The sequence below is a fragment of the Sebastes fasciatus genome, chromosome 5 (genome assembly GCF_043250625.1).
Source record: "Sebastes fasciatus isolate fSebFas1 chromosome 5, fSebFas1.pri, whole genome shotgun sequence".
Taxonomy (NCBI): domain Eukaryota; kingdom Metazoa; phylum Chordata; class Actinopteri; order Perciformes; family Sebastidae; genus Sebastes; species Sebastes fasciatus.
In genome coordinates, this window is record NC_133799.1 from 26094926 (window position 1) to 26113453 (window position 18528).

At 42.4% G+C, this 18528-nt stretch overlaps 1 protein-coding gene across 2 annotated transcripts in view; it reads right to left on the reverse strand.

Annotated features, from left to right (window-relative positions):
* Positions 1-515: 515 nt before the first annotated feature.
* fip1l1a (FIP1 like 1a (S. cerevisiae)) overlaps positions 516-18528 on the reverse strand; it is a 35932-nt gene continuing 17919 nt past the window's right edge. The window contains exons 10-12 of one of the 2 annotated variants that reach the window (XM_074636129.1): positions 15827-15882; positions 14146-14390; positions 516-648 (exon numbers count right to left, since the gene is read on the reverse strand). In XM_074636129.1, coding sequence (XP_074492230.1) covers positions 14146-14390; positions 15827-15882 — 301 coding nt within the window. In that variant the 3' untranslated portion in view covers positions 516-648. Of the gene's footprint in view, positions 649-14145; positions 14391-14599; positions 14710-15826; positions 15883-18528 lie in introns of those variants that run through there. The other variant, XM_074636130.1, reaches the window with a different exon arrangement.

The window sequence follows — 18528 nt, forward strand, 5'->3', positions numbered from 1 at the left end:
GAAACCAGTAGTCAAAGTTGATTTTTTTGTCACGTAACATCCGTATTTAAGTAACGCCACTTCCTGAGTTATTTTAACTCAAACTGCGATCTTTTCCTAAAGCTAAAATGAGTAGTTGTCTTGCCCGGACTTAACCAAGTCGATCTTTCTTTAAAGAATGCATGCTCATGGGGGATCTCTTGTTGGGTCTCTTAATTATAGAGTACGGTCTAGACCTGCTCTATATGAAGAGCGTCCTGAGATAACATCGCTTATGATTGACGCAATATAAAAATAGATTTAATTGAATATTTTCCTAAACCCGTGCATCACATGTTGCTGGACATTTGTAGGGAGAAGTTGTTGATGATGTTGTTGAAAGTCGTGCTGAGCGTCATGAAAAAAAAGGGAAATTTGTGTCTATGTAGACGAATCCAATAGATTCAATTTTGTGACTATTTCACAGACTGCAGTGAGACTGAGTTGTTTATTTTGTTTCTCATTGAGGACTCTGTGAGTGTCTCTGTTAGACCTGCATGATGGTTTCTGCCGTTCTTCGCCGTGGTTTCTGTTCCTCTTCTCGCCTTGCCATTCTTCTTTTTCTCCGTTGGATCTGTCGCTGTGGCGTTTGCGTCCTCGCTGCTCTGCAGTGTCTCTGTGTCTCGTTCGCTCCTCAATGCTGAAACATACCAAACACACATGCAGTTTATTTTTTACATTTGAGATGGAAATAATAAAAAGAAAAGAGCTCACAGGAATGAGACTTCTGGCCTTTTTCCTCCTCTGGGAGAGAAATCAAACCTCGAGGGATGAAAACTTTACCCACAGTTCCTGCTCTCTCTCTCTCTCTGCCTGTCTGAGCCTTTGTAGTAACAAAGAGCCCGACACCAGTGTCACAGCGGTGTGCCCTTTACTGTACAATACAGCCAGGCAGGCAGGCACGCTGCAGTACCCTCTAAACTAAAATAAATCTATTATTCACTGTAGGAACTGCAGTCCTGAGAGACCTCCGCACGGATCAGTCATTAGTTCACAGCTTCTCTCCCTCATATGACCTCCGAAAACACACAGAAACATATTCATGAGAAGGAGGAAGAGGAGGAGGAAGAGGAGGAAGGGGGTGGGGGGCTGGTTGGAATGAACACCTGCAAACATGGTTTCAGCTAATAGTGCAGTTGTTCCCCAAGTGGTAGCTGCAGCACCCTGGGGTGCCTGAAGGACAGTCCAAGGGTGCCCCAAGATTAACTTCAAACTTTTCTTTTACGTTTTCTTTTTTTTCCATCCATCCATCCATTTTCCTCCTCTTATCCAAACCGGGTCGCGGGGGCAGCAGGCTTATCGGGGAATTCCAGACGTCCCTCTCCTCAGCAACGTTTTCCAGCTCCTCCTGGGGGGACCCCGAGGCGTTCCCAGACCAGACCAGATGTATAATCTCTCCAGCGTGTTCTGGGTCTACCCCGGGGCCTCTTACCAGTTGCCCAGAAAACCTCTAAAGGGAAGCGTCCAGGAGGCATCCTGATCAGATGTTTAGAGGCGAAGGAGCAGCGTCTCTACTCCGAACTCCCTCCGGATGTCTGAGCTCCTCACCCTCATAGGTGAGGGTTAGAACGTAGATGGACCGGTAAATCGAGAATTTTGCCGTCCCTCTTCACCACCCGTTCCATTTTTCTCCTCCCTCGGGAACAAGACCCCGAGATACTTGAACTCCCTCGCTGGGGGCAAAGACTCACTCCTCACCTGGAGGGTGCAATCCACCGTTTTCTGTTTATTATACCTTTATTTGATAGAGATAGTGGGGGCAGAGAGTCGGGGGATGACATGCAGCAAATGGTCTGGCCAGCAGGGAATGGACCTGGGGCTCAGGGCGTTTGTACACATGTGGTACGCCAGGGCCAACGTTTTTTTAACCTGCCTGGTCAGGGAAAATTGTATCCACCATGCTCTCAAACTTGCAGCAAGCTACGCAATACAAAGTTGGAGTTTCGCCCACATCCTCTAACGCCACCCAGCTAAACTCCTGTTCCAGGAGCAAGTATTGCAAATATTTGTGGCAGTAGATGAAGCTCAAAGACTGACAGATCGCAGCCCTCAACACAACCTGAGTGAGAGCTATGTGGCTAACAGCTAGCTAGCTCTCCCATACCAGACTGGTGCTCATCTGCAGAGATGAGGTGCCAAGTAAGATCAAGACACATCTCGAAAAAGATTTATCCGTTGCATACTTAAGTTCTATAAAGTGTGGAGGAGCACCATGAAACACCATCGCAGTGACATCCTGTAGTGTCCCGTTAGAGTCGCTGCCCCCTGTGAAGGATGCAGTCTATTACAGTGTGACCTTCAGAGGACGTCTCTGGTCATCACAGACTGGTCGGCTGCAACATTGACTCCTATAACATGATTACACGTTACCACGACTACACTCTGTCCATCATGCTTCAGTAAAACCAGTTACCACGTAAACTTTTCTGCAGTGAAGACAGCGTGGTCAGCTCCACTCTGGACATAACAAGGATTAAAGTTAACTATGTACAGTAGCTAGGACTGGTTTCCTGAAAACCATGTCAGTTGTGGGGCTGTGATAATGATGCGTGATTTACATATTGGAGACAATTAATATGCAGATTCTACTAATGTGACCGTATGTGGTAACTCTGACACATCCCATGGTGCTTTGTGTCTAATAGCAACTGCAGTCAATTAGAAAATCTTCAGGCACTCTCCATGTTTCTGTTTCTCTAAATGAGCATCAGAAGCCAAATAAAGACACTGACTACGTTTACATGTTCAAAATATTAAGTTTTTTGCCCTTATTCTGAAAAATACATTATTCCTTCTAAGCTGTTAACATGCAGCCGTGCACACTATTTCCCTCCTTTTCCAACTGCAGTTACGTTTCAAAACTATAGTGAATTAACTCAACGTTGACTTGGTTTCACACGGGACACGAACAGCCGTTTCCTGAGTGAAAGTCCTGTCTTTCTTTGACCCGTCCATCCGTCCGAAATATGTCCCATTGCTCCGAAAATACTCACTCTCTGTGCAGAGAGAAGCACAGAAGCACATGGCTAATTATCATGCAGAATGACGTCATCGGATCTTCCCAAAAAATGTTTCCTACTGGCAAAGGCAAGACGGGCATTTTGTGAACTATTGGGGTTTCGGAATAATGGCATGGCGCCCCATATAGACGCTATAGGGTGTGTCGGTGTCAGACGCCGAGGGGCACTGACCACGCTGCAGTACTTGATGCGTTGGCAGTGAGACCAGGTTGTCATTGGACAGCAGTTTGTGAGGAAGATCACTGCTGGATTGTTTGTTTTGGCCAAATGGACCAACATTTAATCAGCTTACTGATGGAACCATGATTGTGTAAAGACACCAATGACAATCAGTTTGTTCCAGACACCACAAAGATATATTATTTCCTTGAGTGTAAAGGGGTGAGTGTAAAATCGAATAGAATTGGGGGCTCAGGTCAGTTTAAAACCTACAAAAGAAAACAGGAAGAAACTGCAGCTGAGAAACAAACACGTTTAGTAGAAGATTATCAGCATGCAGCGTCCTCGAGAAGAGAGCTTTAACCTACGAAGACAGCAAGTGTTCAGTTGTGATTTATTTTTCTAGGATGATCATTTTCAAGAGCAACACCAGAGTTAGTTCTTGTTTCTTGTTTTATTTGCAAGCAGCAGCTCATGGTCGTTCCTACGCTGCTTCAGTACATACTGTAGTAGTACACAGTGTACACATCTCTAGGGGAGGTGATGCTGATTCAGAACGGCTGCTGGTCATAATAAGTCGGAGGTATATAAGAGTCTTACAGAATACAGATGACATCGTAGATTGTTTGTTAGATTAAAGAGAACACCTTAACGTCTGCTGAAGGTGAATCTGTAGTGTGTAACAGTTTTTTCTCTCTCTCTCACTTCAACTCAAGACACCTCGGCCCAGCTTGCAGTTTTCTGTTAGAATAATCACTCTGACCTTTAAGCAACTTCACGCTGACGGCATTTATTTCTCTATAAAAGTATTGTCTTGCTCAAAAAGCGTCTATATGAAAAGCAGAGACGCCGCACCGCCGAGGCAAACAGCTCACACATGGCTGGAGTAATTATTACCATTCACTTTGCTCCACACAGAGAGAGAGAGAGAGAGAGAGAGAGAGCCTTAAGGGGCCGAGTTGTTGCAAGTACAAAGCTAAATATATTCAATATCTGGAGACAGCTCCCAGACCCAAGGCCCACATTTGTTCTTGCTCAGAGCCGTTAGTTTTAACACAGAAACAACCACCTCACATAACGCCAACAACACAGTCAGACGGGTCCCGAGGAGGCCGTGTTAGGAAGAGTAAATTACAGCTCGGGAAGCCCCGGGATTTGTTTTCACATTTTATGATTTTTATTCACCGGCCGAGGCCGAGCCCGTCTGGGCCCGTCCGGGCCGGCAGCGTCGCAGATTTCATAAAGCGCCCGAGCCGTGTAATTCTGTCCACGCCGTCCCTGCAGTCATTTAACTGAGACGATTCAGTGAGTCACGCTGCGGATATGAAACACAATTTATGATTGGCTCAATTAACATGAAAGTAATATCCAGCAGAATAAATAGCAGCTGTGAGCGGAGGAACAGAATGTAAACTCTAGTGATGGAGGAGCAGGAGATGTTGTTTCAGCTACATGATGGTGGAGTCGCCAACACAAACACAACCGAGCCGGCGTGGCGGCGCTTTGGGGTCAACAATACACCGGCTTCTCTGTAACGCCAAGTGTTTGTTCTCTGAGAGAGTATATAATAACCTTTTTTAAGACAAAAACTTAAAGGTACAGCGGGTAGGATTTGGCAACATTTAGCGGCGTGTTTGCAGATTGCAACCAGCTGAGTACCCCTCCGCTCACTCCTTCCTTTCCTAGACTACGGTAACGTGAGCTGTCGAGTGCAAAACTGTGCTAACACCGTTCACCTCGCTCAGAGGTCATCCATACCATAATAACACTACTTTATTACAGAAGTCAGAGCGTGTGGGAGAACTACGGTGGCCTTCAGGTAACATAAAAACGTGAAAGTTTCTCTCTAGAGTCAGAGTTTGGTTTGTCTGTTCTGGGCTACTGTAGAAACTTGGCGGACTCCGTGAAGAGGACCCGCTTCCTATGTAGAGATGAAGGTCTCATTCTAGCTAAGGAAACACAATGATTCTTAGTTTCAGGTGATTACACACTAAAGAAAACATAGTTATGAATATTATATTCCATTTCTGCTAATAAATTCCCCCCTGTGACCTTATTTATCTTTATCTCTCCCTCTCTCTCTCTCTCTCTCTCTCTCTCTCTCTCCTCTCTCATGTTCCTACCTACTACTCTGATCTGTGATAATCATACTTGATATTAACATATTAGAGCCAATTAATATGTAGATTTGACTAATGTGACACATCCCATGGTGCTCAGTGGCTAAAAGCAACTGCACAGTCAATTAGAAAATCGTCAGGCACTCGCCCTGATTGTGTTTCTCTAAATGTGCATCAGAAGCCAAATAAAGACAAACATAAAACATAATTTTTTTGCCCTATACCGAAAAAGACCCCTACTTATATTCCTGTTTACATGCAGCCGTGCACACTGTAATTACACCCCCACGATGCTCGTCCTACAGCTACGCCCTTTAAATAACGTTCCCTCCTTTTTCAACTGTTGCTCCCGCGGTGTTAAACCCTCGTTGTCAATGTTCTGCAAGTTTTGCAAAACTGTTTCCTCATGGGCTTTTCTTTTGGATTGGGATGCACCGATACCGCTGCCCTAAAGTGGTATCAGTGACGTTATATCGGAGCCGTTTTGCGAGTATGAGTACATGAGCACAGTATCGGACCTGATAACCGATACTGGTATACGGTTCATCTCTACTCCAGCCTTATAAACTGCTGGTTTGTGTACAACTCACTCCCAACTCGTCAAATACTGACGCTTGGCCAGCGGCGCTACGCTTCAAACTATGACGCTCTAGGTCAAAAACAAACGTAATCCGCGACAAAATAAGTTTCCCTCAAAATTTGATCCACAAGCCAGTTGTATGGGAAGGTAGGTTTTAAGAGACAGGGCTGCAGCCGCCGGGGTTAGTCAGGAAAAGCACTGCTGGATTGTTTGTTTTGGCCAAATGGACCAACATTTAATCAGCTTACTGATGGAACCATGATTGTGTAAAGACACCAATGACAATCAGTTTGTTCCAGACACAACAAAGATATATTATTACCGTAAGAGGGTGAGTGTAAAATCGAACAGAATTGGGGGCTCAGGTCAGTTTAAAACCTACAAAAGAAAACAAGAAGAAACTGCAGCTGAGAAACAAACACGTTTAGTAGAAGATTATCAGCGTGCAGCGCCCTTGAGAAGAGAGCTTTAACCTACGAAGACGGCGAGTGAGTGTTGCTAGCTGTTAGTGGCAAGAAGAAGAAGAAGCAGAGGAATGTAAAGACAGAAGACAGAATAAGGCTGTTTGATAAATAAAGACACAACGAATGCGAGGACAAGCCAGCGCTGTAACATTAAAATGGATTGGGCACAGAGCCTGAGATTGGCTCTGGAAAGAGAAGAAATGAGTTTCATGTATGAAGTTGAGTCAGAAAGACAAAAAGTATGTGACATTAAGAGCTAAGTGAGTTGGGTAGAGGAGGGGGGGGAATGAAAACAGATGTGGGTGGAAGAATATACCGGCGAGTCAGACCCTGAAGCCAGGATAAAAGTGGCACCAGGCACAAAGGCAGCTGAGGAAAATGAAGTAAAAGCAGGTTTTACTGCTCCTCTCTCTGCCTACGGTAGAAGGAACGAGGCCATTTGGATCTAAAACTGAACCTGAGCTGCTGCTCCGGATCACAAAGCTGCCACCAAAGTTTCACTGAGGATTCTTCAGGCAAGACTTTCAGTATGAAACTTGTGAAAATGTATCAAATGTCTCCAGCTAAGGAAGGAAATTAATGCAAATTGACTGTTATTGTTGACTGGTGCTGATTAGTTTGAAGCAGTTAAACGTTATCGTCGTGCTTTTGATGTTCTGAATTAGCGTCGCTCTGATTTGGTTTCATTGTATTAAAACTGCCTTTTCTACAATTATCATCATCATATTATTATCAGTTCCTCTTTCCATATTCAGAATCAGCTGAAGTCTTTTGTTAACAGTGAAACGAGCCTCACAGCATTTTCTAATGAAGCTTTTAGTACAAGTTTAAACAGGATTAGGGCCACTGTAGGTAAAAAAAAAAAAGTAAAGTGGTAAATTTACGAGAAAATTTTTTTCTGAGATTATAAAGCCATACATTTGTGAGCCAAAACTCAGAAAAAAAAACGTGAATATTCTGATATTATAAAATCGTGAATTTAAGAGAAGTAAAAGTTAGATATTCTCTGAGATTAAAGACACAAATTTACGAGAAAAAACTTTAATATTCTCTAAGATTTTAAAGTTTTAAATTTACGAGAAGAAAACTTGGATATTCTCTGAGATTAAAGTGGTAAATGTACGAGAAAAACTCAAACTCAAATATTTTCTGAGATTATAAAGTCATAAATTTGCGAGACTAAACTCAGAAATTACGAGAAAAAAACGTGAATATTCTGTTATTATAAAGTTGTGTATTTATGCGAGATAAAACATTTATATTTTTTCTGAGATTAATGTTGTAAATTTATTAAAAAAAAAAACTCCAATATTCTCTAAAATTATAAAATCATAAATTTACAAGAAAAAAACTCAAATATTTTCTGGGATTATAACGTCATATATTTGCGAGACTAAACTGAGAAATTTACAAGAAAAAAGTGATTATTCAGATATTATAAACTTTTGAATTTACAAGTAATAAAACTTGGATATTCTCTGATATTTAAATTGTAAATTTACAAGAAAAAAAATTATATTCTCTGAGATTAAAATTTTTCTGACAAATTTACGAGAAATAACTAATATTTTCTAAGATTATAAAGTTGTAAATTTAAAAAAAACTCAAATATTTTCTGAGACTATACAGTCATATATTTGCGAGGCTAAACTCAAAAAATGTATGCTTTATACACAAATTTATGAGAAAAAAACTCTAATATTCTCTGACATTAAAGTCATACATTTAGGAGAGAAAACTCACAAATTTATGAGAGAAAAAAATATTTTTTTTGGTCAAGGAACTTCATCACTTTGCAAGGTTCTAATCAACCTGCGTCATATCGACCTGTAAGCAGCATGAACACATAACACATGATTCCAGCTAATGAAGGGAATCTCTATTGTGTATTAATGCAAATTGACTGTTATTGTTGGTGCTGATTAGTTTGAGGCTGTAAAACGTTATCGTCATGCTTTTGCTCAACATTGCTCTGATTGGCTTTCATTGTATTACAACGGCCTTTCTCTAATTATCAGTTCCTGTTTCCATATTCAGAGTCAGCTGAAGTCTTTTGTTAACACTGAAACGAGCCTCGCAGCATTTTCTAATGAAGCTTTTAGGGCGAGTTTAAGCAGGAAGACAATTATCATTTTAATTCTCTCATCACGCTGGGACTCCTCCACTTACTGCTAATGTGTGCAGGCTTTTCTATCGACCAATGATCAAACCAGCCAAAGGCTATTTAAATGAGATTTACGTCTCTTTGAACGTGTGTGCGATGCCATGTGTAAAAGAAATGAATAAAAAAGAGGATGTTGCCGTTGCCATTGTCTTGTGTGCACATGTGCACATGAAAGCGATGGTGACAGAGTGTGCGGCCGAGCCAGCTGGAGAGACGAGAGCAACATTCATCATCCGGAGATGTGATCTACGGTCGGCGTTGACCAAATGGACCAATCAGCTCCTGGACCTGGAGGAAACACTCAGTATATCACCCCGCTGGATAAACACACAGTGTGAAGCTCATGGAATCTATTAGTGGTGGCGGTAAATCCGAGGCGTGCGGTCACAACCACAGCTGATAACCAGTAGCTGATGCCTCCAGGGCCGCCCTGCCACACTTGCTGTGTGTGACTCAGCTCAGGACATGTGGGCCACCGAGCACAGCTTCTGCATCAGCAGCCCAACAGCACAACATAACCACAGTAGCCAACACTGCCCATTTTCACGGGAGACTCCCGTTTTTCATTGCTCCCTCTCCCGGTTTCCTCCCGGTGTCACAATTCTTCCGTATTTCTCCCGATTTATGAGACATTTTTACATATTTCCTTTTCGTTATCTCAACCTGTTTCTGGCACTGTACAGCGTGTACAAGCCCGTCTGTTTCCACCTGGACAACATATTTTTCTGGCATGCACGTGACGCAGAAGAGAGCTGCTGCAACACAACTCGGTTGGAGCTTCCGTTAAGCACCATCGCAATCGAGCCCCCCTCAATATCAAAACATGTAACAGACCAGCCTGTCTACCAGAGGATAGTGTGTAAGTCAAGCCTCCAGGAAGAGCGGCACGCTTTGAAGCAAATTTTCATATTGGTCAAACAGCATTACTTCAACTTCCGTGTCCGTCACATGATGCCATCGGGCCCCAAAAAGACTTTTTCCCATAGACTTACATCGGGAAAGAGACGTCTGTAACTCAGCGGATCATTTTTTTTTAGCAGAATCAACATCCCAGTATGAACACTCTAATAGCCCTTATTTAAATCATTTGGTCCTAAAAGTTGTAAAATGCACTATTTGCTGAATCCAGAGTTATTTCTCTTCCTCCGTTCATGTGAATGAGCCCCAGACCAAGGCTGGAGCGAGGGCTGGGAGGCGGAGTTAAAGGAAACGCTACTGTGCCTGCTCTACGGGCCCAATGGATGCAGAAGATCACTGGATGATCCGGGTACTTTATCACTCAGCAGTCGAGCCATTTTGGCTTCATGCTCCACTGAGCAACTAAGAATGAACAGGAGCCTCTGACGCTGTATCCAGTTCTCTTTTGAGCTTCACAATGGAAAGGACCTTCAACGGAGAGACGGAGAAAGAAATACTGAATGAATGGAAACAAAACAAACAAATGAAACATGAACGCATTTTTCTGGGAGAGGACCTCCAGACGCTTTGGCTTCTAAATCCTCCCGATTTTTGCGCTCTCAAGGTTGGCGAGTATGAATGTAACGCCGACCTCACCGAGAACAATGAGAGGGGGGGGGGGGACGACACAGCTATAGAAGGCTCCATCTGTTTCTCTCTCCTCCACACACACCAACAATGAATCCCTCCGGTTGCAGTCTAAAAATAGCTTCCAGCAGAGTCATAAATCAATGTAGGAAACACATAACCTGAACATACGAGCGTGTGTGTGACGCGCACAGTGTGCAGCCTGATCATGTGACCAGAATGTAGGGCAACACATCAACAGAAGGTGTGTGAGCAGCAGCACAACGGTCCTCCGTGACATCAGAACGAATCTATTGGTGTGAATAAACCCAACTCTCTGGTGCATTTGCTGTGTGTCTGTCACGCACATGTGACTCCCAAACTTCCTGTCTTCTGCAGTTAGCCTACAGCTTCCCAGCTGTCCCCGTGTCCCACTTCCCTCATTTGACCCACAAGACTGTTCTGAGCCTGTATCTGTCTTCATTTTAGATCGAAAACAGTGAATGGCATTGACAGGAGTATTCCTGATACCTGACATGTCAACCCAGTCGCCAGAAAAAATGTTGGCATTGCTGTGTGTTTCTGTAAACCACGGGATACGTTCAATGATGATGTTTCTGAACCAAAAATACGTTTTATATCAGCCTCATATCACGCATTATCAGAAACGCACAATGACACGTGGTTAAATCGATCGGTTTGGTTTAGGCAACAAAACTACTTGGTTAAGGTTATAAAAAAGATCATGGTTTGTGTTAAAATAATAACGTAACAACCGTAAGAACGCAACTACCACAAATAAATAACAAACGCCGCGTAACGAGAAGAACCAATCAGATGCCTCCCTGCTCTTACTCTACCCTTGGCGTGCACCAGCCTGAACTAAAAGGCAAAGAGCGTCGCCGCCGCACGTTTCCTGGAGAATGGAAGAGAAAACTCAGCCCTGCAGTAGCACTGCTGCGGTTACTTGTCATGAGGTAGCGTTGTTGAGTTGAGGTCCTCTCTCCGCTCCGCTAAGTAGTTACGATGCGATGAGGAAAAATGAGGAATAACTTTTTGCAAGATAACTATGAAGCGTTGATACACAACGTCGCTGGCTGTGTCTGTCGCTCATTGTACTACGTCTCTTGTTCTGACCGAATGCAAAAACGTCCACATTCATCTGTGGTTTACAGAAACGTACACTGCCAACATGTTCTCCTGTCGAGTGGTCTGAACATGTTTCAGTGAGGAATGCTCCGTCATACAGCTTCATACAGTGTGATCCTCAGGTCAGCCTCGGAGTAGTGAGGAGGAGGAGAGATGTCCTGTGTGTGTATTCTAGTTGGCAGCTGCCTGAGTTGATGATAATTAAATAGACATCTGGCAAACGGTCAACACTGAGTGAGCAGAGAGAATGTAGGGCAGCATTTGGCTTCAGCATGATGTGCGTGTTTGAGTTTAAACTCGTACAGTACGGCAGCTCTCTGTCCGTCTGTCTGTCTGTCTGTCTGTCTGTCTGTCTGTCTGTCTGTCTGTCTGTCTGTCTGTCTGTCTGTAGGCTAGTAGGCCACTCTGTGGAAACTGGAGAGGATATCAGATATCAGATTGTCTCTTATCATGCGGACTGGAGCTCCATGCAGAGGAGACGTATTGTACTCTGAGTTATTATCATCTCTAGGCTGCAGCCCGGCCCGTCTCACTGCACCACAACTAAACTATTTCTGCATATGCTGGCAATAATTTCTCCTGGCCTTGCAATAGTCTTGATTTCTGTCACAATAGTTTTACGCTCTTTTGCAATAGTGTGCATTTCTTCACAATAGCCGTGCATTTTCTCACAACAGTCATCGCTGTTTATATTAGAGCTGGAGATACGAGAGAGGAACCAGTCACAGACTCAGAGCTGCATCACTCCCCCCCCACCCTCCCCTCTGTAACAATGGACACCAAGAACATACTGTGACTTCACTAATATGGGAGGATACAAATTAGGATACAGAGTTAAAGGTCACTCTGGGAACTATGAAATTAGTACCAGACAAATATTTTTCCCGTCCACGTCTTTGGCTCACTGCCACTTTAACCAGTCAGTATGACTCAGCCTCCCACAGTAACTGCCATCACATACTACTATACAGTCACGCTTAAAGGGTCTGTATGTACGTTTTTACACGTATAAACATTTTTCAATCATTTTTTATTGCCAATGTGTGAACAGGTTGTGACCTAAACTAAAAAATTAGACCTTCCATGACAATCTGGGTTTCCTCTATCAGCCTGTAGACGCTTTTATTGTGAAGAATGCAGAACTTTTTTTCCGGGATAATCAAATAGGCAGTCACAGTCTCATGGTAGGCGTCCACACAAGTGTTTTTGGACGCAAGGGGTCGCGTCACTTCCCAGCATTGGACGCTTGTTCCTATTGAACAGGTAAGCTTACCTTACTGCCAAGCATGTGACATATATACAGTGATGTTGTGGTTTTAGCTGTCAATCACATTCAGTCTCGTGTGTGTCGCTTCACTGTTTTGACTGATGCTCGCTCACGTCTACGTAGTGCGAGCACAAGCGCGAGCAACAGGACGCTGACTTTCGTTGACTTAACGGCCCTAGGTGTCACTGTTAACAAGCATTTTGTGATTCTTCCATCGAGCCCGTTTAAACATCAGCAGCACCGATGCCAGCAGCAGCCTCTCCTCTCCTCTCCTGTCTCACCTGGCCAACAGACCGTTTCCTCCTCCTCCCTCTCTATTCTGCTTTTGTCTTTTCTTTGAAGTTTTCAATCACTCGACAGCAAATCTCGCTGTGCACACATGTAGATCTGTGTGTATATGTGAGACAAAAGAGAGAGTCTGGCTGCAGATGCACACATATTGAATGAGCCCAGAACAGCCTGGATGTTTGGACCAGAACCAGTACACCAGTCCAGAAAGGCCACAGCTGCTCTGCAGACATTTGCATGTATCCAATACAGACGCACCCAAGAGTGGAAAGGCTTGTGCTTGATCAACATGATATACAAAAGGGAAACAGACTTACATTGATTAAATAAACTGAGCTTTGATCATGAGTACTTACAACTTTAAGTCACTAGTTGTGTTTCTATTTAATTGAAAAAAGAGAAATGCAGATTAGGCACATTTCCATCAACTGGTTTGGATCGAATAAACTCAGCTACAGCGTAGTTTGGTCATTAGTTGGCGCTATAGGCGACGCATGGCTGTAATCCGCCAGTAAACAGAGTGGAAGAAGAAGTAGAGGTTGCAAACAGGAAACAAAACAAGTCGGCGTGGCCATCTAACATCTACGAGAGAAAAATGGAGAGAGGTCTTCAGGAATTTGTTTCAGTTGGGTTTTAATAGTTCCTTCATGTCAGCTAGTATTGGCCATGTTTCATGTTGTCCAGAGAGGAAGAGAATATAAATATATATCTGGGAAGAGGCTGACAGCAGTAACAGCTGATCAGTCGGATGAGTTAAATGTTCGCTACGTCACAATTTATTCGTTTACATATCCCATTTAGTGCATCAACTCTTTGTCGAAAAAAGGCAAAAAAACACCTAAGCTTGTCCACCAGATGAACCATCTGAGAAGCCGTCTTTCAAAACATACGTGGCAGGTGATTGGATGAACCATCCGTCAAACTAACGAAAGCAAAACTAACTGAAGGTGAAAACTTCGCCGTACTTTGCTCTTCTTTCTATGACGAAATACTCTCCGGTTCTGATGCTACTGCAGCATCTACGCTAACCTCTTTAGGAGCCGCCATTGTTGTTTAGAACCAACAGTTGCCCCTCACACACATCTAAGCCACACCCGTAGCTGCCTGTAGATCCTCACAGGATGCTGATTGGTTCGTTGTCTGGCGAGCCGGACCCAAACGCATTACTTGAATCCTGACAAAATGAATGAATTTTAGTGTGATATTTGATCCCTCGATTCTCGTGTGATCTTGTGACATTGTGAGAATCAGGCTGCCGTGCGAGGTGAAAAAACACCTCAAGTGAGCGTAAAAACTTTGGAAGTTTTATCGAATTTTGTGGTTTCCATACAGCTTTTCTAATAAGATACTTCAAAATGCACATAAAAATAAGTGAATGTAAACTCCTGAGACTCACCTGTGTGAAGAGGAGCCGCACCCCTTGTCTCTATCTCTGTCTCTATCTCGGCCTCTACTGTTGTCTTTATCACCACGGCCGTGCTCTCTGGATCTGGATCTGGATCTGTCTCTGTCTCTGTCTCTGTCTCTGTCTCTGTCCCTGTCACACTTTTCCTGCCATATGTAGCGTTCCCACACCCTGGCCGTGTCCATCAGTCCGGCTCTGGAGGCCAAACTTTTCGGGATTATGGAGGATACACCTAAGAGAAAGAGAATAGCAGAGCTGTGCAGCTGACTGGAAAGGAGCCGGCAACCGCATCAGGTTTAATTTCCTCGATGCGTTTACCAGAGCAGCACCTGCCACCATTTTCTGTTGAAGTTCTACAAAAACAGTACTTAATGTAACCTCTAATGGCTTCCTTTCAACAGTCACATTCTTTCATATTTAGGAGACAAATCATATATTTTTATTGTCCTGATGGAAATGTTATGAATCCAAAGACAGTTGAGAGCATGAAGTGAAGAAATTCCCAGAGCGACTGACTCCAGGAATCCGTTAACGCAGTAGAGCCAGAAAACCTGGAAGCAACACTTGTCTTAGATCTTGACTGATAGACTGCAGTATGTAAGGTCACAACCCCCGTCGCCAGAACAACTGTTGGTATTGTACGTTTCTCCAAACCGCGGGATACGTTGAATGTCGACATTTCTGAACCAAAACAATATGTTTCATATCAGCCTCATATCACGTTTGCAGAAACGCACAATGCTACCATCTGACTGTATATAAGAAGTGGACGTAGTCATCGTGACATCACCCATTGGTTTGTGGACAATAGTTTTAAAACCTCAATTTCAGCATTTTGGCCATCGCCATCTTGGTTTTTTGCAACCACAAGAGGGTGGAGCTAAGTACAATCTAACGCTGTGTAAGACGTTTTTTGGCAACCAAAAAGGTTACAGGTTAAAGTTCTGAGACAACAAACCCAGACTGGAAAACGCTTTGTTAAATGATTGGTTAGGTTTAAGCAACAAATCTACTTGGTTACGTAATGTTGGTTATGTATCGAACGGCGTAAGGTAACAGCGTAACATAACAGCGTAACATAACAGCGTAACATAACATAACAGCGTAACATAACAGCGTAACATAACAGCGTAACATAACAGCGTAACGCAACAGCGTAAGGCAACAGCGTAACGCAACAGCGTAACGCAACAGCGTAACGTAATAGCGTAAAGTACAAGCGTAACTAGCATAAATAAATAACAACCATCCTCAGCGGACTTTCTTACATGTTGTTTCTTACGTAACAAACGTAAAGTCAACATTTAGTTCTGGTTTCACAGGGGATATGAACAGCGGTCTCCTGGGTGAAAGTCCTGTGTTTGTTTGACCTACTCACCCTTACTGGACTTTCATGCTTGTCATACTCGTTATTATATCACGTAACTTTCAATAAAGATCGTTCAATATACTACGTCTCTTGCTCTGCGCGTCGCTTGTTGTACTACGTCACTTGTAAAAAACGTCCACATTCAACGTATCTGTTTGCAGAAACGTACAATGCCAACATGTTTTCCTGGCGACTGGGCTGCAGGTCATCATGACCCAGTTAGTATGTGCAGAACATAGACTGAAGTCATTATTATGAAACATGATGCATTCTGGACTTTTACAGAAGTAGACGTGTACCTGATGAACATGGCTGTGGTGAAGTGGAGGGGTCGTCGGAGCCTTTAGAGAGCCCACTGAAGATGAAAACAGAAACAAACTGTCAGAATCTCTACATGACTCCACATCCTAGTGCTACAGTTTTTGTTGAGATGATGCTGTTTGTTCTATTTGTGGTGAAGTCTGAAGTTTTACAGTATTTCTCAACCTCCTTGTTAAATATCTCTTCCTGGCAGATGTGTATTGGCAGTTATCTTTATATAATACTTAAAGCAGTTCATCCTGAAATTGTTAACAGAAACCGAGCGAGCAATCAGATTTACAGATGAATCAATGAATGAAGAAGTGGACGGGTCTGATGATGATCAAAGCTCTGTTTCCCCGATGCACAGCTGTGTTTTCAGAGTGTTTGAAGTGACTGGCTCGTTGTCAAGACGCCGTGTGAGCTCGCCAACCCACGAGGAACGGATGGAGGGCATACTACTGTTACTATCTGGAACTGCTGCCCGTCCACGTGGCCTCCCTGGACCCACACCCGCTTCCAATTGAAAACTTCCGAGTGCATTGAAGGTGTGTATGTATGAAGATCATCCAATGGGACCGCTTCCCAGCAGGTGTGAGCTATAAATCCCGTAGTAAGCAGGTCCATCGGTCCCTGTGCTCCGTCAGCACCGACCCGGCCAGCTTTCTCTCTCTACATTTCACTGTAACAGAGACGAGGAGACGTAGAGAGGTAGAGAGGCCTGTTTGTGAATGGAGGAGTGAGCATGTGGCTGCTGGCGGGTTCCTAACGGGGGGATAATAACGGGATGTTTAATGGTTCATCACAGCGCTCTGCACCGCTCAGTGATCACACCTCTCACTCTGTGACCTCCGTGTTTCATCAACATCAACACTGATCATTCTAAATTAAACTAAAACGCATCACAAGTTCCTTTAATGGTCAACAGAGACGAGTCTGGGCCTGCTGCTGCATCACAGGACAATAAAAAGATCACATATGAGATGATAAATTAGAGGATCATTTTCGGCAGTATCACAATCTATATATGTTCTATTGATCTAGATGTTACTACCTTCTGTTATATTCAGCGATTTTACTGAAACATGTATCCCAATAAGCATCTATACAGCACGCAGTTTGGACCATTTCAAGTTATGTTATTTGTTCTGTTATTTCTTTATTATTATTGTTATTGATATTATTATTATTATATAATTGTATTTATATTATATTTTGTATTCTTTTTATATATATATATTTATTATTTATTATTGTATTTATTTATTTATTTATTATCTTTTTAAAATGTTGTTCTTCTAAACCACTTAATTTGGATTATTAATATTATTATAATTGTTATATCATTTTATTTATATTATATTTAATATATTTATATATATATTTTTTTGTTTTATTATTTATATTTTTTTATATTTTTATATACGTACATATATATGTGTATTTTATAATTTTATGTCTTATTTTATTTATTTATTGATTCATTCATTTATTATTTATTATCTTTTTAAAAAAAATCTTCTGATCTACTTAATTTGGATTAAGTCCAGTGTTTGTTATATTTTGTGTATAAATGTTTGCATATTAGTGGAAAAAAATCAATGAAAATATTTGAATACAGCTGTTACTACCCTCTGTTATATTGGGATATTTTACTGGAACACATATCCCAATTGGCATCTATACAGCGCTCAGTTTGGACCATTTCAAGCAAAATATAATCCTGCAAAAAAACAATAACATAGTTAGATTTAAAACAAAGAAATCAAATCACCTAACTGCAGGAAAATTATTAAAATCAGCTGAATTTCAATGTGTTTCTGGTTTGTTGTTCTTTCCAACATTATGTTGCAATATTAGACTGTTGAGAGAACGTCTGCTTCTGATATTGTCTTAGCTATTTAACCATTAAAGACATGTTTGTGTTACAGTCTGACTCTGCTCTGTGTCCAGAGGCCCTGTTGAGACTTATCTCGCATTACATCTTTTTAGTTCTGTGATCAGCTGTCAGGAGGATTTTGGCTTTTCTGTTATGTTCCTTGTTTCAATCATTCGTTCAGACGTTTTATTTTGTTAAAATCACCTCATGTGTCTGTTTTGACTTCCTGTCTAAGTGATTGTCTGCCCCGCCCTCATTAGTTCCACCTGTGTGTCTGATCTGTCTGCTCTCCTGCTGTATTCAGTGTGTTTCTCCTGTTTCATTGGTGGTTCGTCGTCGCTCCAGGTGTTTCACCTGTTTTTCTCTTGTGATAGTTTTTCTCTCCTGGTGTTTTGAGTTTCTACTTTATTTCTTGTGACCGGCCTGTTTCCTGCCTGTCTGTGGAGTTTCAGCTTGTAAGCCTTTTTCTTTATTAATCATGTTCATTTTCAGGTTCATACTTATACATATTTTGGGTTTCTACTAGAACATGTTTACATGCTTTAATGTTCAAAAAACACATTATTTTCCTCATCCTGTCTGTCTGACTGTACCTGTATTCCCCCTCTGTCTGTAACGCTCTGTTTTAGCTCCTGTCTCTCTGTTAAATCACATGTTTTCTTATCTAGGCAGCACACAAAAAATCTGACTGGGTTGTTTTATTTCACAGCTTGAGGGTTGGTAGGAACTCCAGAAACCCAAATGTTTGAACACAAGCGCTGAAAAAGGGAGTTTTTCATGATACGTCCCTTTAAACTGTAATCATCCTGCTGCCGTGTCAGT